Source organism: Phaethon lepturus, unplaced genomic scaffold (genome assembly GCF_000687285.1).
Source record: "Phaethon lepturus isolate BGI_N335 unplaced genomic scaffold, ASM68728v1 scaffold20513, whole genome shotgun sequence".
Lineage (NCBI taxonomy): Eukaryota > Metazoa > Chordata > Aves > Phaethontiformes > Phaethontidae > Phaethon > Phaethon lepturus.
In genome coordinates, this window is record NW_010531431.1 from 15,283 (window position 1) to 39,836 (window position 24,554).

At 42.4% G+C, this 24,554-nt stretch overlaps 1 protein-coding gene across 1 annotated transcript in view; it reads right to left on the reverse strand.

The window, feature by feature from the left end:
* Positions 1 to 10,604, reverse strand: part of RAP1A (RAP1A, member of RAS oncogene family) — a 22,642-nt gene extending 12,038 nt beyond the window's left edge. The window contains exons 1-4 of the mRNA XM_010284564.1: positions 10,536 to 10,604; positions 6,489 to 6,572; positions 2,833 to 2,901; positions 1,203 to 1,259 (exon numbers count right to left, since the gene is read on the reverse strand). Of these exons, the coding sequence (XP_010282866.1) occupies positions 1,203 to 1,259; positions 2,833 to 2,901; positions 6,489 to 6,545 (183 nt within the window). The 5' untranslated portion in view covers positions 6,546 to 6,572; positions 10,536 to 10,604. The remainder of the gene's footprint in view (positions 1 to 1,202; positions 1,260 to 2,832; positions 2,902 to 6,488; positions 6,573 to 10,535) is intronic.
* Positions 10,605 to 24,554: the final 13,950 nt, after the last annotated feature.

The following is a 24,554-nucleotide window of genomic DNA, read 5'->3' on the forward strand; positions in this document are numbered from 1 at the left end:
CTTAACAGAGAAAAAGACTTCTTGAAAAAATGGGAAAAAAACAAGAGCAGCAACAAAAATATATTTTCAGATAGACAGTTGTATGCCCCAAACCATAATACAAGGTGTTATGATTTGGTTGACAGTATTTTGTAGTGATCTTCCATGTATAAGTCTGCCATAGACCAATTCCCCAGACAACAGATATGGACTGGAAATACAGTTTCTCCTCTAACATGATACTGAAACAGGCCTAGGTGCCTCATGATTTATTGCGAGCAAGACTGCATGGAAAGGCACTGCCTGATCACCTCCAAACACATGCGATTATGTAGTAGTCCTCTCTTGCATGAAAATGGCTTAAAGATTCAATGCAATGAAATGCAAGAGCAGGCTGGAAAATCTGTGCCAGATCAGAGCTGCCTTTGTCCATGCCTGTGAAAGGAAGCTTTACCAGAACCGTGTAACAATGATTTCTGCTTCCACGCCTTTGCATTGCTGTTGATAATTTTCAAAGCTTTCTAAATAAAACTAACTTTTAGGAAGCATGTCCTCCCCCGGTAATGTGCACTCAACCATTACAAGGTCTGTTTACTTAGTGACAGGACTTCGCAGGACGGCAAGCGACACTGGCGTGGCAAAGAGAGTCCCTGCGCCGCCCCGGCTGCTCTGGGGCTGGAAGGACGACATGGGCCTCCCGAAGCAGCACAAGGCAGCGCCAGGGAGGTGCCAACTGGGTAGAGGAGTATTCCTTGACAGGTACAAAATCTTTACTGATTAAATCCTCTCCACGTATGCTGATGTGACATGCTGGGAGGTGATCCCTATATACTGCCTGGAAGTGGCTTCAATCTGTGTCTGTGTATTCTGGCCACTTGCAAAATTAACATGTAAAATTACCCTGTATCAGTATGTCGACAGCGAGACGACGGTGGATGGTAGAGAATAGGTGAGTGGCCCAGGATGCACCAACCTTTGTGCCCCACCACTGGGGCACTGGCTGGAGAACGGGTTCACAACACTGCAGGCAGGGCTGCGGGAGGCTCATTCACAACACTGGCTTTTGGGTTATTGAACAAACCCGTTCAATTTGAATTACTGCAGCTGATCTACTGTTTTTGCTCAGGCAAGATTTTTATACTAGTATGAGTTCTACTCTTAACATCTCACCTCATTCTTAAGAAAGAAATTCCACACCAGTTAGAAAACTAAATTATACTTACTGTCCCTGCTGTATCGAGGATTTCAAGCATACACTGCTGACAGTCTACTTCCACTTGCTGGGGAAAAAAGGGAAGAGACATACACAGTTAAAACTAAAATGTCTGAAATGGGACAGGCAAGAGGAATCTCAGCTTAATTTTTACTTCCTCTGCGAAGTCCTCTGTAAGTGAGAGAGCCACCTGTACTTAGGGGCACCGCTATCGGGGGAATAATTATGCCCCACGCCAGGCATTTGGGTCAGCTCACTTATGCTCCAGGACTCTGTTGATTATAAACGCTTCAATGAGCAGCTCATTGTAAATATCTCAACTAAAGTGAGGTAAAATCCACTCTTACAAATCAAAGGACCTTAAACTTCAATTTTTTTTTGCTGCTAGGGGAGAAAGGAGTAAGGAAGAAAAGAAAAAGCAAAATATTTAGTGATCCTCACAGTTAGACTTAGCAAGTCCTCCACTCATTGAGAAATGTTGCAGATACAACAAGGGTAATTGCAGGAAAGTCAAATAAATTTAACAGCAGAACTCATACCACAATTTACATTTAATTATCACAGGCACAAATGTTAAAAGTTTTTGTTTTCTGTTTTGGTGCCTTTAATTATGCTAACATTTATGCTAATCTGTAAAACAATGGGTTACTTGACATCAATCGAGTGAAGAAAGCAGCTCTGTTGACAGAATTACATAGCACAACAGCGTCAGGGATCCTGACAAGGACTTCTGCTCAGCAACTACAAGCCTGCATCCAAAATGACTGTCAAGAACTTTATATGCCTTCAAACCAAGCAGAACACAATTGAACTAAATGGCAAAACAGCCATTCCTAAATGAAAACAACAAAATGCAATTGCTATGCTCCAGTAATATAACCTATTGTGACGGACAGCGTATATAACCTCTCTAACAGAAAGCATACACATAGCAAATACTGATATCTTTATGTTTTGAAGTAATAATTAATGTCAAACTACAGCAAACAAATTTGAGCAACAGTCTGACCCTAGTTTGGTTGAGCTGTTCCAACCCCCAGACATCGATCAGAGCACTTGCAGGAGGATGGGCAGCACACTTGTCTGCAAACCACCGCAGTTCATACCCCAGTACGAGCGGAAATCGGTGATGGTTCGGGAAAATACACCAGACTGATTTCTGGGCAGATGTTGTAACCTCTAACAAAGAAACAGGCAAATGGTGAGAGCTGCAGCTTCAAACTGCCTCAACTTGAGCCATTAGAGATTTAAAGTGAAAGCTCTTAGTTATATGGAGTAATAGAGGTTTAATCCTCCCATTAAATAGAACCACATTAGGGAGTGGTCCAATTAACAGCAAAATTTGTCACTCCCTGATAACTGAGCTTTATAGTAGCTGATACAATTTGTCTGATTGCATTCGGAGGCCCTAAGCTAGTAAAGTACTCTGTAAAGTCAAAGAAAGCTATCTGCATGAAACTATAAATGAAAAACCATTTCCAAGACTGATGGTTTTCTATGCATCGCTTTCTTGCTGTGGTTTTATGCAGCCATAACATTTGCTCAGAAAAGACCCTTTCTTGTTCTGATAAGCTTTCGTTGCATTCTTAAAAGGAAGTAAGCTCTGAGACTTGAAGGAAATAAAAATTACGTTATTTTACCTTTCTGTATGAATCTTCTATTGTTGGGTCATATTTTTCAACAAAAATTCCCTGAACGAACTGTACAGTCTGGGGAGAAAGGAAAGAAGAAAAAAGTGAACTTAACACAACCAGTAACATTTACCAAGAAGCACTTTATGAAAAAGTAACAACACAAAAACTACTCAACACTGCTGTTAAAATTCAATAGTGGGGAGCAGAGAAAGCGACATATAAATTTTCAATTTTTTGAAATAAAATTTGCGTAATTTCTATTCAAGCATGTTTTCAAAACTTTTTTGAAATGTAAACTGCTTGCTTGCTTTTTCATAAAAGATGATATCCTCAAAATTGCCTTTACTTCAGTGCCTGCAACTTCAGAAGAATATAAGTCACCGAATATGGAAGACTTGAAATTTAATCAGAAGAACTGGCAATTTGTACACTGTGGAAAAGCCCACTGCAGAAAATCCACATTTCAATTCAATCACATTAGAGTTAGAGTGGAGCCACTCTGGATTACATGCCCAGAGCACAGACTCGCTTCAGAGCGTCACGTTAAATCTGGAGTGTCTCCAGATACTCAATTTGTATCAAACCATTAAAGGAGGAGACATCATTCATTTCAGAGAGGAACTCCTTCTTCCCCTATATGATTATTCAAAGCAAATCTACTCTAAACATTTCCCACCAAGTCGTCACTCAGATGTGGCCCATCTCTGGACATCCAAGCTCTGTACGTGGCGCGCTTTGGCTCCCGTCAGGCCGCAGCTTTACCTGTCCTCTGCAAGACAAAGTTTGCTTTTCCTTTTCACCCCATGTCTCCCTGCTCTTACCTACAATAATCTGCAAGAATGTAGTAATGCAGCACAGGAGCGTCAGGGGTTTGGCTGATGTTTGTAAAACAAGGTGGTGCAGAACACAAATTCTGCAAAGTCACTACCTGTTTCGAGAAGCCATATTTTGTTTGGACAGAAGGCTGAAATATTTCTGCAAGAGGGTTCACATTTGTCATATGAGTACTTGCAAACTTTCAGAGAGTGGCATATGCCAGATACATGCAGAATATCTTGCTGTATTCTGGAACCCGAGAAGTTCCTCATGGTTTGCTCTTTCTTTTAATGTTAGGAAAAAAGATTTCTAGTACTACCCCATTTAAAAATCATCCTCTATCACTAAATAAACCCATTTTACACCCTAACGACCAAAGCCTTTGCTCCTCCAATATTTTCTTGTCACACTGAATGGCTGTCCCAGTCTGTCTTTAAGATAAGGAATCTCGGCAAAATCATTATAATAAGATACCACCATTAACATGGATTACAGTGTTACACCAGCAATGGAAACCAACAGTAAGAATTGTAGGTTACAGATTATATTTTAGGATTCTGAGCACAGCTGCTAACCAAAGAGGGTCCCAAGAAGGTTGCTATTTGCTAGGAGACTAACATTTGAGCACTGGAGTTGGTCACATCTGTACTGCTGTATTCTGGGAACGGTGTCTGTGAACCAGCCTTCAGCACGAGAATCTGACAAACCACTCACAACATTTCATCTTTCTACTATAACACTCAGAGTCGTCTTTTATATCTGCAAATACAGTACTGCCCAGAAAGTTAACCGAACCCACATATTCCCTTCTCAAATTGTTTTCTTTCTAATAAATCACTGTCTTAACTTTCGTTACCTCCACTGGTGCTTGTGTGTTCACCTAGACGCCAATTAAACACAATCTTAATTACGATTATATTCGACTTCATTCATAACCTATCTTACTATGTAATATTCTTAATCTCTGAGGTACTTTACTTTTATTGATTATAGGAGGAAAGAAAGGCCAAGGGAGAAGATACAATCTGAGGTTGTTTTCAGGTTATATGTGGATTCAAGACTTTTATAACTTTCCATTAGTTTGGGGGTCGAGCATCCCAAATTTAGTTTCCAGTTCTATGCAGGACTATACATGATTGGATACTCTTGGTAGTACTGTCTACCCACTGACTCTCCAGAAGGTTTTTACTCTCACTAGAAATGAGGAGAAATGTACAGGAAACACTTACAAAGGAGTTGCAAAATAACTGTGCCTTAATAACTGCGAAGGGTTTTCTGCTACGCTGTCATCATTACAGGCACAATCAGCACCATATTGGCACAGAAGAGTTAAAATAATAAGGAGGATTTGCAGTGAAACAACAACATATTGTAATCTACACTCTCAGTGAAAACACAGACCTGAAAATGAACACCAGCCTCTTTGTTAGACATTTTAGTTTATACAGTTCGAAGAAAGAAATTTTAAAGTGACCTCCATATTATTTTAAATCCCACCTTGTTTAAATCCCACCTAGCCTCTCCTTGCTAATGCTTGCAAATAAGTAGGTAGTAATCTTGAAAACTAAATATTATTCACTCTTAGCTGCTAATTGGCACTTATTGTGTCCTTCTATAAACGTAATGGATTAATGTTGTATATAAATTACAATATATGCTTACTCTAGCACCTAGACTGTCAAAAACAATTTAACTTTTGTTTACCAGACTGAGTATTCGCATTTCAGCTTTTAAATAGTCCAGTGATGGATGCTGACTCAGACTTCACATCACAAATAAGGAAATTCAAGATGCTGGATAATTTTTATGTACAGCATATTAATAAGTGCCCTATTTTACCCAGTCAGTCTTTCAATGTTATATACCAAAAGCAAGATACTCAACCAAGGAGATGCTGGTGGAAAAAGTAATACAGATTGCTTAAGTTGCTGTGGAAGAACAGACTGAATCAAAAAAATTTGACACCTACATCTTGTAAAGATTAGGATGGGATCTCTGAGAAAGTACATAAAATTTGATATATAATTAATAATCTTGCCTTATTCATCTGGATTCTGCAGGTGATTTACCAAGATTATTAGCAGACCATTTCAGCAGAATAAGCAACGGTGAAAGAAGCAGCATCTATGACATGAACGGCTGGCTGGTCAGCTATTATCATCTTCTGTCAAAAGGAACACGGTGTAATTCCTTGTTTTCAATAACTTTACACTTGACCAGTTCTTTGCCTTTCTTGTTGGAGCGAGCTGCTTGACTGATTTGTGATAAATAGGTGACAGAAATCTCTCTTACAATGCTTTACTATCAACTCTGCTATGTAAACCTCTTATTAGAAACAACACAAGTACTTAAGGAGCGCAAAGCGTCATCATCAGTCTGCTTATCCCGCTGCACTGCACATGCTGGAGGTGACTTCTCATTCTGCCCCGTGTTTTCAGTCCAGGCTGTTCATTCGGGTTCTATCCGGATGGAAAACACACAGCTTTCAAGGTATGTAAAGCTGCAACCATCGCTAATTCACTGCCATGCATGGCAAGACTCCATTCACTGTTGCAGTGTAGGTTGGGCTTTTAATACTTAGATACAGGCATTGTCATTTACAATATTACACCCATGCAGGAAGCAGAAATGAAATGCTAACTATTTGTAACGGTGATTAATCGCCTGCTGCTTCTCCAAAAATGTGACACACATTCGCAGATATTTCAGCAGTGGCTACATAGAAGTCACTACACATGTTAAAAGTAATACAAATATCCCAACGCATTTAATGAGCATTTTCTGCAATGAGATAGGCCAATTTTGAAGTTTGTGTATCGGTTTCAGAACTGCTTCCCCAAACTCACCAAAGCAGACTTCCCCACACCTCCTGAACCAAGGACCACTAGCTTGTACTCACGCATGGTGTGGTCTGTTCAAATAGCGACAATCTGGAAAGCAGGAAAAAAGCCAACTGTTAAAAGCATACTCGCACATACAAATTTAAAACACTGTCTTCCACAAGTAGCAACTGCTCCCCTTCTCCAAATACTCCTGAGAACAAAAGCTTCTTTATTAACAGCTATGGTTTTTATTGTTCCACCTGGGCTTTCAAGTTTAGATAGCCGCTCTGACAGCCCCAAGTTTATATGAGAAGCCCAAAGCCGGACCGGTGAGCCTGCTCAGAGAGGAAGAGGATGAATACACCACGGTACAAATGCAGCTCAGCCACACGTGCCCGCTCTCAGTTGCACCAGGTAGCACAAGCTCTCCCCGCCCGTCCTCTGCTTTCTCAGCATTTTATAGCATAGAACAATGGGTATCAGAAAGATGCAAGTAGAGAGGTTTACTTCTCCCACCCACCCCCAGCAGGGAAGGATTTAGGTCAGTATTCTCTCTCTGGAAAAGGTCAGCCCTAACTTATGGCTGCCAAGGCAGAACCTCTCTGCTTGCCCAAGCAAGGAGTCTGCCTTTTTATGGAAATCTTGCAACTCCCTCAGCTCACTACGCAGCACCAGAAAACTTCTCATTCTCACCGAGATTCCCTGACAAATAAGGCAAATGACAAAGCTGATGATAAACATTTTACACTATGTGTACATTATAAGCCAGGCTGGGCTGTCCCTATCAACGGAGCTCAAGCAAACAATGACCTCAGCAGCTAATTATCTTCCCCTCTTCCCCCAGCAAGATAGCGCTTTCTTCCCAAGTAAGGCTTCAGAAACACGAGCGCTATCAGGCTGGGCAAGCTGCCTTTCTCAACGCATTTCAAACTAACGTTGCCACAGGATTTATGGGTTCACTGGCTATAGTTTGAGGATTGCTTTAAAAATAAAAATGTATTCCAAGTAGTTTGATAGAGAAATGTATCACCTTGTCGACTACCATTAACAACAGTCTGTGAAGAACAGGGATCGTATTTTTAGCTTTGCAACTGTGGACAACTCCCTGACAATCTGTGTCTCAAGTTTATATAATCATTAAATAGGGATAGGTTTTTTTTCTATCATTTAAATCCCCAAGGGAAAGCTGTAACAGACAGAGACAAGAGGAAACCCACGTGCTGCTGTACACCCATAGCGAGTCCCCGCCGGAGCTGCATCGGGACTAGCAGCTGAACACGTTATTGGAGAACTTGCCCAAACATCCGACTTTTAACCCTCACCCCTCAACCACAGTATGCTTTACGGTCTAAATGTGACACAAGTACAGGTTTAAAGAAAAAAAACATCCTGCATGCAGCTGGAGAGAGGCATACAAATTCTGCAGCTGATTAAGGTAACTTTAAGATCATTTTTAAGTCAGAAGAACAGAAATACGTGGCTCGCCTGCCCGTGTTGAGGCTCTCTGCAGCCATGTAGCCAAGCCGCCCTTCCCTCACCCAAGCCTTAGAAGGGCAATAAAGCTGAAGCTATCAGCAGCAGCCCAAAGCTTTAAGCACCTTGGGGTGTTTTTTCTTCAACTCTTGAAACCTATATGAGCTGCAGTTGCTTAACTTCATAGAAATTGTGAAACTAAGTCAAACTGAAAGGGGTTTTCCAGAATGGTAACTTTGAATATCTAAAAGCAGAGCAAGCAATGTCTATGCACTCTAGTACACCCACAACATTTTTGGTTAAAATTCTGGCAGCTGTCAGCTCTTCTGCTTGAAAATTTCCCTGAGAAGTAACATGAACTTCCTTTCTTTCAAAAATCATGATTTTGGATGGGAAAGAGGGGGGAATTCCAATTAGCAATGATTTTCCCCTTGATAATCCTTAGAAATTGAAAGGTGATGCATTGTTTATAAAGTATAAATGCAACTTATTGGTCCAGTTTATCTTCATCTTTCTACAGTTCCACACTCTGTTCCACCCAAGAAAACACAGAAAGCAATCAAGCTAAGGGTTAAATTTAGCTGTGAACTCTTTCACTTCTTATTTATAGTAAAAATACTTGTGGGAAAGTTTCAGCTGGGAGCAGTACAAGACTAACTTCTCATTTCTTCTCTACAGTATTTGCTGATTTTTTTTTTTCAGGTGCAACAGGAAACCAAGATCCTGAAATGCATAAGCCTTATTACTGTAAACCCCACATGCCTTAATTATCTTGTAGGTCTTTCACAAGTATGTTAATGTTATCTGTTTATACAACATGAATAGAGTGCTCGAGAAATTACTATGCTGCATCCTAGCCAACTTTTCATTTGGCAACTGTTTATGCCCACCTAAATACAGTTAGACACAGTAGCATTCATTTCCATCCAGATCTCTCTGTAGTGGAGTTACATGCTGTGAAGCAACAGCTACGTTTCAAAATGGAATGAAATTATGGTCTTAACTGTTTCTTTCTATTCTAAGGAGTGTAAAAAAATAACTTTTAGTGTTGTCATAAATGTTGCGAAGCTGGTCACATTAATTCTGAATGCCATGGTGCAAAAATAAAGCAAAAGCTGTGCATGCCTCTATGCTCGTGCTCCCTTTTCCCGTACACACACAGCCACCTAGCTATGGCAGGACAACTGTGAGAGCACATCTCATACTAACTAACCCGTTGCTGCCCTCAGCAGTGGGCTCCCTCCTCCCCGCTACATCAGGCTCTTCAACCTACCCAGCACCTGCACAGCCACTTTAAATACAGAGTAATAAATTAGCAGAATTCAGATTTCATCTATAATAATGAACAAACTTCTACAAGCTTCTACACTGCGGAACACCTGACACCTCAGGATTCATCTCCTCTTTAACAGGAGCATCTCTTTGCTGCTGCTACTGTCACCCACACTGCCTGGGAAGTGACGGAAACGGGTGTTCAGCTACTCACAGCATCAGCCCCGCACTGCCCAGTTCTTTCCTGAAGGAAGAGTGAAGGGCCCTACCCTGTGAACAGATGGCGATGATGAAGACAAGATGCAGGGTATTTGTTTTAATACACAAAAATGAAAGGCACTGCAGGAAGAATGGCAGAAGGATCTCTGAGAAGGACCAGATGGATGCAAACACAGATGAAGCTGTAACCTGAAACATGGCTCCAAGCACCCGCTCACCTGCATCTTTATTCAGCCAAGCACTCACACACGCTCTTAACTGCACGAATCATCTTTTGCCCTGTTGCAACCGAGTGGCTGAATGAGGGTACAAAGAAACAAAACTTTCAGGATATTTCCCAACCAGCCGAGGAATCCAGGCAGAGGCTGTGGGGAAGGTGGCATGGGGAAAGTGGCTGAGGCCCTTCAGGAGATAAACCTGGCACAAAAATCAGCCACTCCTGTTACAAAAGTTTTACCAGCTCATCAAGAAGTTTATAGCTTGGGTGGTGGGGAGAGAGAAGCATAAACAAAGATGATAAGCGAACACAGCACTGAAAGAGAACGGGTGCAAGAACTTCACGCTAACCTGAAATGTGACATGCACCCTGTGAAATGCAAATGCCCGAGTACAAATTTATACATCTGAAGAAGGCAGTTTGTATTCATTAGTTTCTCCTTCCTCCTCCAAACACTGATGGAGCTATGAGTAACAGAGATACAGATATGCTGCTCAGTGTGAGGAAGACAGTAAGAGCACGCAGTCTGATGGTTTTGCATAACTTGATGAAACATTGGCCATAACTGATGACACAATCCCCATTAAGTAAGATGATAACAAAAGACCCCCCCCCCCAAAAAAAAAAATCAAAGCAGACACATTCTTGACTCAGCCTTAAAAAGAAAAACTGCAGCCTGTAATCATAGCTGTTGTAAAATAGCAGAGGACATCGGGAAAGATAGAAACTTCAGAATTTCTTTTCCCCACTACAAGAAAGAAGGCTGAGACAACTTTTTATTTTAAACAATGCATGATACACTTAGCAATTCTCAAATTTCCCCCAGTGCCAATGTTTTCACAGTTAGCAATTTCATTTGAAATATATTAAGAACATTAAAAAACCCATACCTTGGCATAAAAGATCTCTCATCAGTCTTAGCAGCCCTACTGAAGGTTTTCCCAGGCTCTCTACAAGGGACTGAAAAAAAAAACAAAACCCAGAAGAATTAATCATTTTTCAAATGATAGTGTATGTAAGCATCAGTTTCAAACCAAAACATGCATTTTACAAAATTTGCTTTTTATCAATGGAACTCTATGCAATTTCTGAATACTTGAATCAAATTACCTTAAAAACAAGAACTCCAGCACAATGTAACCTTGCCGCTGGGACAGTGAAAGACTTGGGGGGAAACCAATGGCAGAACAGAGTTTCTACTTGATTACGTCATTAAAAAATGCTTTACAAACTGGTCTTGCAGTTAAGGCAAACCATAGGAAGGCAACACAAAATTGAAATTTCTTAGGTTAAAAAGTAAAAATCAAGCTCACAACTGTAAGGTTCACATTTCTGTTTAATATGGGACTGCATTGGCTTTTAGAAGCAAGAAGTAAAACTCATGCCTGTGCTATGCAGCTCCTGGAGCAGCGTCAGCTCAGCCACCCAATCTTTCACGTCCAGTGACAAAGCTTCAGTCTGAAAACAGAGTAACCACGGCTGAGGAGTCTCCTTTTCCAAGAGCCACAGCACATCCACCGCGCTGCTCGGGGTGGGCTGCGCCAAACGCAGCCGAGCCGAAACGCTCCCGGCACCTCCGGCACAGGCGGCAGATGAGCTGCGACCGTGCAGGACTGTGCTCCGGCTCGGTCCTCCTCGCCTCCCATCGGCTCAGGCAAGGGCTGCTCACCCTGCCGCCTCGATGGCCTGAGATTTCATTTAGGAGAACAGGTTACTTGCAGTTTGGGGGGGGGGGGGGGGGCCCAATGAAAATGTCAAGTTCCCATTTTTGTCTATACAGTCTACAGACATGGAAGGAAAACATTGCCATCACAGGGAGAAGTACTTCTCTCTTCTTATGCATTGTTTTCAAATCATTATCTACATAGCTTGTCTGTTGTTTCCTTTATATCGATTTTTACTGGATTTATGTGAACTTGCCACTTCTGGCCACAAACCCCTGTACCTGTTATTTGATGACTGCATTTGCAAAAAGTTCACACACATTTCCAAAATCTCACTTTTTCTCTTTCCTCTGGCAATGCCTTCTACCTTGATACCATGGATTTCATCCCCCAGTGTACCTTGACAGCTATCCTCGCTCAATTTGTGACCACTTAGTGGAATTTTAAAGAACAGTTCAATGACCAAGTCCTATTGAAAGTCAACAGGATCTGGGCTCCCACATCCCTCCTCCCAACTTACTTGAAACTCCCTCCCCGCCACCTCTGCACCTGCAAGCACGCCGGGACCGCGCCTGCGCAGGAACACATTACCCCAGAAACCCGGGGAAATCTGTTTCTGAAGAACAAGCTACAAGTAACAGATCAGCAAAGAGATTTAAAAACTGAGTCAGTACTAGATGAGTCAGAAGGCCACGGCTGGACTGAGAGGCGAGGGGAAGGCATCTGCTCCTCCGCAGCTCCCACACGCTGCAGCGAAGCCACTCGGGCTGGCGCTGGCGTTTCAGGCTGGCGCTACACGGCAGCTGAAGCGGGGCTGGGAATGCCACTGAGCACGCAGGCTGGGCTTCCGCTGCGCGCTGAGCACATGTGCCATAGGTAGGTTTAAACAGACACAGCCACATTTTAACAGCTTAACAGACTCCATCCATTCTGACAAACTGGATTAGTCAAACCACCACACAAAAGCCAGCTGCTACGGCTCTCCAAGCGCTCGGGAGCTTCCTGCATTCCCCAGACTCTTTACTCCTTTCCCCCAGTTTGCTCTTCCCACAACAAAAAGACAACTTTCTCCTGCAGGAGAGATGGGCGCTGCATAAGTCAAATCACCATGTTCCTGTTGGACTTTTTCTCCTTAATATGCTCTACACAAAACTTCACTTAGAGAAGACAAACTGAGGTCAGCCTAACCCTGCTTGAGGTTGTATCAAGTTTGCAATACATTTTAAGAGATGAAAATGTAGTACTTTCTGCTATCAAGAATGCAAGAGAAAGCTGGTTACATTTAAAGCAGCCTCAGTGGCACTGAGCGATCAGAAAAGGCAGAAACCAGCACTTAACTGCTCGCAATCGGCATTGCCATGGTAAAATCCAATGACTGCTGCATCACCTACAAAGTAAAATTATTTTACAGAATCCATTAGGTGTCTTTCTTGTAAGAAACATACAGTGCCTGTGAGACCACGTCGCACCTCCGCAGCCGAGCGGCACGATCTCGGCAGCACACCTCTGCAGGGAGGCCGCACCACGGGCCAGTGCCAGGCACAGTATCGCTGCATGCAGGAAAGAGAAGCATCGGGCACTGATGCTATCAGGGCCTCTCTGAAATGAATCCAGCATCCTGTCCCGTACCTCTCCAGCCCGCGCACGAGCCCTGCTGTGCCTCTGCCCCTGCCTCCTCCTCCAGCCACCCGGAGAGGCCTCACGCTGCAGCGGGACAGAGAGGGACAGGCCGTCCTCCCATTGCCCAGGCAGCACAGACGTCATGTGTGTGACATTACTCAAAGAGCATCAACAAGCCGTGAAAAAAGAAAAGGGCGGAGGGGAGAGCATGGAGGTGTACCCAGACAGGGGATGCGGCATCTCACTGGCCCTCGAGAGCGGGACAAGTCCCAGCGCCACCATCCCCCCGCCCCAGTAACCCTGCTGGTTCATTGTCCACGTGTTTTAAAAGATCATAGTACTTGCGGTATCACAATCCCTTGTTCAGTAAGACTGAACTTGAGCAGCAGTGATACTTCAAACAGTAATCATGCCTGGGGCTACACCCTACTGCTGTGACAGATGAAGGGTCCTCTGCCCTCAGCCTTTTATAGGTTCAGCTCCAGCTACACCAAAGTCTCTACGCACAACTAAAAGCCTACAGCTCTGTTTCCCTCTCTGTTTTTAGAGTAGCAGAGACCAACATCCATAGGTAAGTCTGCTGAGCAAGTGCTGTATTGCAGGAAGCCACATATTTTGTTCTTCCCTGCTGGCTCTGGTTCCAACTCCCCCAGCCCTGCCTGGGGTGGAAACCAGCACCCATCGACTCCCTGAGCCTGCAGCCCGGGAAGCACAGACATACCCCAAACATCAACAGGCAGCCACCAGCTTTCACTCACAGCCCAGACAGCAGGGTCCCGTCCCGCTCGCAGGCTTTGATGGCGTTAAGCGAAGAGGCAGAAGATGAGGTGGTGTTTCCCGATCCGCAGGCAGGGCAGGACACATGCTCGCCCTGCACGGCCAGCACTACGGGGGCACGACGAGGCAAGCCCTTGGAAAGTGTCCCTGGTCCTTCAAGCCCGAGATGAGACGGCCTGGCTTTATGTGGCTACTTGCTCTTCCCAAGAGCATTTCTGAAAGCTTCCAGGGGATAAAAGAAGCAATTGTTCCCCTTCAAATGCTAGAACCATAGGAAGTTTAAATGAAAAACTAGTAATTTGTTTTTTTCAAAGTTGGCTGGGGTTTTTTTTTAGCAGCTCTGCATCCAATGCTCCAGAGCCATGGGCATGTGCCATCTTGGAACCACAGAAACCAAAATGTTGCAGAAACAGATAATCAAGTTGTCATAAACCTTGTCAAATATTTTCCCAAATATATAGGAAGTGAGTCTACTCACAAGTCACAAATGAGTAAAGCAGAGTTCACTCAGGCAGCTCTTGCTGCAAGCATTTGCTCAGATCCCATTTGTACACACCTGAAAACAGGGATTTTTAGTGAAAGTGCTGACACAGTCTCAGCTATAGGACTGAAGACAGATGACAACTCAGCAATGCAGACTGCATTTCACTCAAGAAGCACAACACAGCCCTAGTTTAAAAAAGGGTGAGAGAAAAGGAACAGAAAAAAGCAAGGCACCAAATGAGCACACACCAAACCGCAAGCATCAGTTCCTAGAGACGGCGCGAAACGGCCTCTCAAGGCACAGCTTCTACAGCCACATGCGCTGTTAACCTGACATGTACTTTGCTCTCTTCCTGTTCCCTGGAAAGATACACTGGGATAAAGTTAGGAAAAGATGTCCCTGGGATAGAGGAGAGAGGGGCAGGGAGCAAACACCATTCACCAGGCTTTAAGGAAGAAAAAAGGAGAATAACCTCATTCTGAGTGCTGGCTTGCTCATCACTCACACCTCCCTTTTTCTAGCGATCTGATTTTCACAGGCAGAAACCAAAATGTTTAACATTTCCAAGGGGAAACGTGCTGTCAGCATTTTACAGATTTGGGAGAGAAACACGCAGATGTCTCCGTGAACTCCAGCACCTCCTGCCTCGGGCTGGCTGCGCTACCCCAATGGCCGTCGCTTTCCCATTTCACTGAGCGAGGGGCAGATTCTTGGGACGTTACAGCCACATGTCTTGGTTATTTTTACCCTGGCAGTTAAATACTGAATCATGGCTACTATAAACAAACCTGTTTAATTTTGAACTTGTAAATGTTCTTCATGCCAATTTAAGTTACTGTAAACTAGGCCGTGGAAAGGAGTGGATTTTTTTTTTTTTTAAAGTGTCTACTAAACATTGCTCAATACTCCACCAAAATACCTTCATTACTCATAGCCATGTTTGCAAAACAAACTCAAATCCAGCACTTCTGCAAAGGAAAGATTTACGATGATCAAAATCACACTAAAACTGACAGATTCTCTCCATAATTAAAAAAACCCCAAACAAATAGAAAGAATAATACAGCAGTGAAGACTGGAAACACGAGACCCGGGGCTCTACCCTTGGCTTCACCAAGGACTGGCACTTGCCAAACCTTAGGCTGCAAACCGCCAGCGGCACCATGCCGGTTCGGCTGGCCGGCCCCAGCACTGCCGAACGACAGCTCCACTCACCATCTGCTCCCTAAGTAGTTATTTGTTATACACCATGTTCTTAGGTATTAAATTACTCAATGAATTCGAAAGCACATTAAATACTTCCCTAATATTAATCAAAACTGTCAACAATTACGCAATTGTTACATGAGCGCTACGGAAACCTGTCAGGAAGAGGGATGGTGGATCACAAATGAAAGGGTGTTTGTCTGCAAATCACACAATTAATTAACAGACAGCTCCCCTAAAAAGCAGTGAGACAAACACCGCTATAGACTTACCCTGTTAGCTAGCAACAGAATTTACTTAAATAAGGAAAATCACTGCCATGGACTGACTTGCCAAGTACCTTCCCCAAGGCAGTCAATCTCCCTGTCTTCAGGGTACACAGAAAACCTCCTCCACCTTTCCTGAGGCCATCTACATCAACAAAATGAGAGGGAAGAAAAAAAAAGAAAAAAAAAGGCAAGACTAAGCAGAAAGCAGGACTTCAATGTGACTTTAAAGTACAGTTTGACAAACTTCCATTCACACAATCTTCAGAGTCTGCCTCTATTTTACTACTCATTATCACTGCAGTATCTGACACCCAAGCAAACATATTTTATATATTAACATTATATAACAGCATACGTCTTTTATACATTATGGCAGGGATCTCACCCTCAATTTTAGAATTTTAGCAGTAAAAAGTTACCATTTCCACTGACTGCTTTCAGCATCAAATCAAACACAAATCAAGGCAACAAGTGTATAACCAACAGTATACATAATCAGGCTGTAGGATGAGTCACTCCCCAAGTGCGGAGCATTACTGATTCTGCAGTGCACACCCAGTCCCTCTAGGTGTACAAGCTTCTGCTCTCCTGAATTCAGTGCAGGCAAAACCCTGAGTGATTTCTTGTAAAAACAAGGAAAACATTTTGGTTCCAGGCAGGAATTTACATTGCCTAATCAACCTATTTTATACTTCAGTAACTTCAGCATTAGAAAACAGGTATTTTGGACATTCAGAGACATACGTACTCCTCAGAGAAAGCCTAAGTACGCCAAAGAACTGAAGCAACTCATAAGCGAGTTCCAATTCCCCACAATAAAACTTGGGAATTGACTCTAATCCTGAATGACTGCTGTGCTAAAAAGCCTTTTAATAAAGTAACTATGAACTGAATTCACTGTGGTTAGTGAAAAGTGCAACAATATTTCAATATTGTAACATTCTAATATTTATAAAAGAGAACTTTCACCAATAATTCATAAATTTACCAACAAGAAGGCAGCGACTTTTTAATAACATACCTTGTCCAAATGAGAGGCAATTACTATTCAGTAATTTAAATCTAAATACATTCTTTGTTTTTTGTTTTTGAAGTACTAGATAAAAACAAAAAGCCACAGAGAGAAGCACACACATAGAATAAAGCTAGTGACAAGCCAAATAAGCAAACAGGTATACGAGAACACAAGAGAAAAACGACATTGTTCGGAGACGTCGTTTGAAGTGTTCAACCGGAAAAGGCAAGAGACCAGCCTTCCAATCTTGCACACATCCATTCTCAAAAACTCAAGTCCTGACCGTGTGCTCCTCTGAACCCCATCCAAATGGCCAGTTTCTGCATAATTTCACATCTTCTGCAGTGTATTGTGAAGGTTACTGATGCAGGGCCAAAGCCATAAAAGCCTGGGCTAAGAGTAAAGTCCTCTAGCAACAGAGTCCTCCTTCAGCGTTGTGCTGAACCAGAGCTTTGAGCAAATTAACTACAGCGCACACAAACAGGTCAGACAAACAAACTTCACTGAAAATAGCAATAATTCTGTGATGTGCAAGAGTGATTTTATGCACAAACACACTGAGATTGGTCTTCCTCAGTCTGTAATATTTTCTGCAAGTAGCTTCACGCTGAACTTGCAATTTTAAACATCACAATGTTAACTTCCATGGAAGTGACTGCCTACTTATTCATTTTAAATTGCTTTGCTATAGAAGCACTCCAGGCAAGGAACAAGTACTTTGGGCGGCTAAAGCTTGCGATGCTGAAACGGCTAATTTATTTTTTGTCCTATTGGTCTGCATTTGCAGAAAGTTGCTAGGGATGTGTGCCAGACAGACAAAGACAGGGGAAAGGAAGCCAGAAGCAAAACTCAAAGACCAACACACACTGCATCCCCAAATTAGAACAAAACACTACGTCACTTGCTGTAATTGGCAGCCTCCCCTCCGAACGGACTGCAGCACTGCTGCAAATTTAATACTAATGAGCACTGATCTGCAAACAGGGGGAAAGACATCCACCTAAACTGTGCAGATTTAGGAGAAAATAGACTTTTCTCAATTATATATATATAACAGTTAAACAGGAAGTAATGTGTGGCCACATTATGGAAACAGAACAGTGGTGAATCACACAGCTAATGCTGGTGTAGCAGACAGCCGGCAGAACAGAGGTCCCCCCAAGCAACACCACCGTCGCACTCAGCCATTTCTCCTCATCTAGAGCTCCTTGAGTACTTTTGGCAGAGTTTACACAATTCAGAGGAGTTCTCAACAGTATTTGTGAAAGAAGAAAAGAAAAATATTTCCTTTCCCCCTTCCTCATAAGCAAAACAGGTGAATGTTAAAGGGCATAAACATTAGACATAGAAGCTGTTCATGGGGCTTCCTCCATCTGTTGTCTACCACATCCACAGCTTGCCACCAATTTTTAAGTCCTATAAACCTTTTTTCTCCTTTTTCTTTAGTAGAAAAAAATGTTCTGACCTTTTTTTAATACAGATTAAATTCCAGACAAACTCTAGGAGGCTCAATCATAGCAAAACACCAACTCCATTTTACTTGGTAAGAATAATTTGTCGTGCTGATAGTAGCTTGGCAACGTTCTTAACTGTGTTCTTCCTGGTTTATGCAACTGGAGTAAATAAGTGACATGAGGTAGGTAGATTGTCACTGCAATTTCAGCTTGCACTTTACTTATTTTATTTCTGCAGTGATAGTGACCAGGCACCGGTCACAAAGCCCAGGCACTGGTCACTGCTGGGGGCTGGAATCCAGTTTGTCCTTACTTGGTCTCCAACATTGAACCTTTGATGGAGAAACCAATAGTTTCCTCCCGATTAAGGTTTCTTTGAAAATTCTTGAAAAAATTGTAGAGGTTCAAACTACTCTTCAAATGTATTTCTACCCATCAGTGATAAATTCTAAGACTAACATCAAGCCTCTAAAAACGTGTCGTCTATGAGTATGGACCACTGCCCAGCTTTTCAGGAGACTGGGCTAACTTACAAATTCCAGAAAATATTAAGATTCTTTAAATCTTCCTGGCAAAGCTGCAATAATCAGTTTGTGGGTATACACTGGATTTGACCATGTAGACCAATCTAAAGGTCAGGTTTGCATATGCAGTCTAGAGATTTTCACTGCCTTTACTGTTTAGTGTGCGTCAGCCACAAGCAACCAAAACACCTACCGTTCCCACGCAACTGTGGCTAATTAAACACCCGTTTTAACAATGATTTTTTCAATGAAAAGTGCCACTTACCATATGGCCACTTATTAATACTACATTGTTTATCAGTTTAAATAAAACGCCTGCAGCAAAGAGTATCCATGTAATGAGTAGCTAAATACACTCAAGGATGGATGTATTTTAGCACTGTAGAGTAGAACTGTACCTCTTGAAACGTTTTCATGGCAAATTTTAAGGCTTGATAGGAACCTACCAGGTTAATGTACAGAATTGGCTTAAAATTGAGGAAAAAGTAGCAGTTTCATTACTTTTTGTAAAGAAATTAAGTTATTTAATATGGTACTTAATCCTTCAGTATTTAGCTCAGTCCCTTAATGCTGCTTCCCAGAACCTGGGGGCAGAGGAGGGTGGAAACTGAATTTTCTTCTACAACAAAAAAGAAATTTTGTTTTACATGAAGATTTTAACTGAAGGAATATTCAGAAATGTTATTAACACTTCAGTGCTGGAGCCTGAAGGGCATCACAGTGAGAACTTTCAGGACAGGAGGGTCGAGAACCAAACCGATGGCAGATCTGACCTCTGCACTGGGGGTTCTCTGAAGTTTTTTAATCCTCATGAATCTCCCAGGCTTAAAGGGGCAAAACAACAAAAGAATTAATCCTGGAATTTCCTTTATAGAAAATAAAAAGTGACACTAACTCCTAAAGGAAATAGCTCTGATCATTTAAATAAGCTTTATATGAGCCATTTCAGTATTTATAGGTCAACCTTTATTACAACCAAAATAGATTATTATACAGCTGTCTTTAAACAACAACAAAAAAACACCCCACGGGCAGTTGGACTCCTGCTCCCAGAAGAAGCAGCATTATGTTTAACTCACAAGGAAGAGAGGACACATCCTACAACAGCTAGCAAGATGAGCACCACTGGCAAGAGCCAGCTCTTCTCCTCCACCTCATGAACACTACTCAAACAGGAACAAAAAGTCTTCCTTTTTCCTGTGTCTTTGAAATGATAAGATGTAAGGCAATAGGAAAAAAAAAATCTCTCCCATATTAGTATGCAAATTTGTTCAACACATGGCCTGGAGACAGTCAGTTCTGCACTCTGAGCAAGACCTTAGAATATACCACACTTAATTTGAATGTTAATTACTGTTATCCGCAATTTCTGTGCTTTCCATTTTGGTTAGAACACCTTTCCATCGAAGTTAAAAGTCCCACTCAACTGTTTTTTCTAGAGTAAATCTACAAATACAACATCAGCCATACAAACACGCGGGCAATGCCACCACCGGTTTTAAAATATACTTAGGAACTTTTTTAAACTTCAGCCAATACAGATGCAGTTAATATGAACTTGGCATGAAAAGGACAACAAAAGAAGTTTCAGCCTCTCAGCTCTGTAGAGGTGACTTAGTTTTTCTGACACCTGCTAATGGCACGCTCAGCTATGCTACCGCCCTGCTCAAGCTTGCTTTAGTGCTAAACTGACTTGTACTTGATACTGTGTTTTATGATGAGGGTTTAGAGCAAACAGTTCATTTAACAGACACAGGCTACAAAGTACTGACATTACAAAATAAAGGAAAAGACTTTCTCAGAATCACACCATTAAGGAAAGTGCCCTGGAGCATTAAAACATCTGTTTGATCATTTTAAATGAGATTCCTGAAAAAGCTTTATTCTAAATTTGAGTGCATTCTAGTGATCAATATGCCAATGCAGTGCATTCATGAAACAAGACAAAGCCGTAATAATATTGTAATCCCTATGACTTTATAAGCAATCTGATGAGTTAAAAGCCCTGATGAGTTAAAATGCGTGAATATTTAATGAGAAAGGCTGTCTGGAACCATTTCTGTCTGTATCTTTAATCTTAATGTTATTTTCAACTACAATTAGTGTTATAATCCAAAGCAGAACGCAACAATTGGCTAAATTTATTTTATCTTCACCTGTGTTTATTTCATAAATCCATTGAGATTTCTGTTCTTCAGGCCTGACACCCAGCAATGGTTACCCAGCACAGTACTAACACATCAAATCTCAGGGTAAAGCAAGATGTGCTGGAATGGGACTGCTTACGCAAAAAGGAGAATTGCGCCAGAAATAACTTTACCCAGTGAACTATGATTTACTTTAAACTATCACGTGGTAGGTGGCATATAAAAAGATATTATTCTGCATGTCAGCTGTCTGTAATGAAAATTTTCCTCTTCTCAGCAGCCCCTCCCTACAACTTCAAGTTTATTTGCATTAGAGAAAAGATTATTACATAAAAAGCAACATGAAAGGCACTGCAACCAATACATCCAGCCGAACTGCTCCTCCCACATACTCAGTCCTTTCCAGAGTAAGGGTCTATTTCCAGCTAATGTGTTAAAAATGTGAGAGATGTCTGACTCCATACAGATTATTCCCTCGGACAAAACCTAATAGCGGTCTTCTAGAAGCATGGAGCGCTCACAACTACAGCCACAGCCAGCTAAAGCCATAGACGCTCAGATCTCTTAAAAAGCAGATTTCATAGCTATGAGTTCACACACAATAACCTAATTTAAATATGACAAATTCAATTTTTTTCAGTATTAGGTCACTCCAGAACACAACATCGTTGGATCCAACAAATATTTCAACAAAACCCCCCAAATATTCCGGCCAGTCTTGACTTTGCAGTTCTAGCCACTCACAAGTGAAATGCAACTGTCCTTCAGTAATGCTCCAACAAGCAGCAGTTCTGCAATGCAACTGACTGACAAACCTGCTGTGTGCTACTGGTTGCAGTGCACTTCCAAAAAGCAGTTTTTTCCACGAACTTTTGACAGGGAGACAATTACCTATTACAGAAATGCTTGTCCTGCTCCTTACATGAGTGTATGAAGCACTAGGGCAACATATATTTTTGACTGCCTCATTTAAGTGATCAATAAAGATCTGATTCAGCCATAACGCTGCCACTGCTGTGGACATATTCAGACCTTTTGTTTCAGTGCCCCAGATAGATTTAAATACTTTCCATCTTATCAATATTCAAAATAAGTAACAAACCGTAATGACTCAGGCCACCTGCTCAACAGCACTGCTATTGCCTGGCTCCCCATATTTTCAGTCAAACAAAGTGAAAAGGGTGAGAAAGCCAAGTCAACCACCTGCAGCCGTGGGCTGTAAGCAGCCCTGGAGCTTCCTTTTCTGCTGCTTGTCCTATAGTACCTGCTTCTTCCCTGTTATAAAAGCCCTGCGGAGGGTTAGACTTTCCCCCCAGATAAAGAATTTTCTTCATCACAAGCAAACAAACAGCAGTTTTCAAAACATACTAAGGTTTGCTTTTGTCAGCATCTGGATTTCTCAATCAAAAAAATTAAATACGCGCCTTCACCTAGGTTCACGTCAAGCCACTACAGCTGCACTGAGGAAGCGCCTGTTCAGGTATAGCAGGTATTTCCCAACACCCAGCACCCAATACCTGCTGGACCACTCGCAGCACCGAGCAGTAACACACATCAAAACATCGTCTTCATGTGGCCACATTCAGATTCACGCTGAGTTACCCTACCTGCTACAGCCAGCTGACACGGTGAGAAAAGAGCTCTTTGCCGTGCCCTGTGGACTACCATTACAAGAGAAACAAGAATAACACAGTTCCAAATCTCACCTTTAACTAGGTCTACTGGCTACCACAATGTTGTCAGTGCAATCTGCAAATATATAAGTTATAAAACCCAAAATAATTGGTGATCAAAATTAGGGAAGGTTTCTGGTGTCCCCTTTCTTCCCACACACACCTCAAAGCATCTTCCCACAGCACATGAATGCAATTTAAGTTTAAACACACCATTTCTGATTAGGAATGTAACACAGTGCCTCCTCCTTGAACACCACCCATCTTCCCACAGCCTCTTCATTTTACTATTGTTAAATGGACTACTTTAGACAACCTTAATTATTGCAGTATTTGCAAGGGGAGAAGTGCTCTCTCAGTAACCAGTTTCTGTCCTGTTCAGAGCTCTAGAGATGAAAACTTGGTTTATACCAAACCTGGAAGTGAAATGGCATCAGTAGGTCTAGCACCAAAACAAAGCGCTTCGGTGGAAATACCAGGTACCAGCGGCTGAGCAGGTATATGCTGTGTCCTGATTGAAGCTCCGCTGTCACTAGGGTCTATACAGCTTCCGCCTGTACTCCCCTTTCTTCAGAAGGGAGCTCAGAAAATAGGCAATAATTAACAAAACTGTCACTATCACAGGAAAGCACAGGTGTCTTCTAATACTGAGCCATTTTTCTCTGGTTTCAGTCAGCCAGCAGACATGTAAACCCAACTCACAGGTGATGTCTTAACAGTCACCAACACAAGCAGCAAAGCCAACTGAAAAACAAGCAGTGAAGACCCTAGATTTGTTGCAACAGAAAGGTAGCTTGACATAAACTCCCATAAATACAGGCTGTTCCTTGCAAATAACACTCCATTACCACCGAGGACAGAAAGCAAACATTCACCTATTTATCCACCATCCAGAATAAACTGCGGGTCATGTTCTTTCCATATGTAACAGACAGACAGCCCTAAGATACTGCCCTTAGTCGGATATAGTCAGGAACGGCAGTTTCTTCTTCTCAACTCCTGCCCTCTATCAGCACTGGTACTTGCACAACCACACAGTGAGTCAGAGCAAGTGATCTGGCTGAAAACGACATATATATTTTTGGGACTAGCTCAGTTTTCAGCTAGCTAAGCTCCCTGAGTTACCTAACAGCTAAGTGCACATGTATCAGAGCAAGGCAGACACTGGGGTGTCTGACCGCATTTACACTACATTTAGTGACCAGGAAATCAGTGACAGCCCAAAGCTCTGGCCACTGGCGCTCTCAGCACATCTCGCCCACTCTACCAAGTAACATAACAGTGCCATGTAAATGCAGTGAAACAAGGGGCAATTCAGATCACAATGGATCTCCAAAAGTCTCTCCTACAACCCCCTGCTCCAAACAGGGCTAGCTTCAAAGTCAGACCAGGTCACTCAAGATCTTGCCCAGTCAAGTTCTGTGTCTCTCCAATGACGGAGACTCCAAAAGCTCCCGAGAAGCGTGTTCCAGTGCTTAACTGCTCCCACAGGAACAGTCTGTCCTTGCTTTAACTGAAAATTCCCTCGCTGCCACTTGTCATCGTGGCTTCTTGTCCCTTCGGCGTGCAGCATTGCCTTTCCCTTGCCACAACAGGCTCCGGGAGGTAGGCATGGTCAGTCACTCAGCAAAACATCTGTGGATGTTGGGGTAAAACCGAACTCATGCCATGAGGTTTCAGAACCTACCTTGCTCATCCACAAACAGCTTTCGTCCAACATTCTTCATCTCCTTTGCTTCTAACAATGCAGGGTAAACTGGTCTTAGCAGGCATGGAACAACTATTTATACATCACGCCACGTGTAATTTTAAAAAAATCACTTTTTTTGCACATGGAAGGTACTATCTACGGAAATGTAAGTTACTCACTCTGCCCCCCTCAAGGACTGTCACTCACAGCAAATCCACTCTGACCTTGGAGGATGCTTTTTCATGGCCTGCTCCGACACCTGAGCAAAAGCACATCAACCCAAAGCACATTCAGCTGGAGCCTCAGAGCTTACATTAAAGCCATTTAATGGCTTGTAGCTGCTTTCAATCCTGGTGATATTCCATGAAATATAACTAAACCATCAT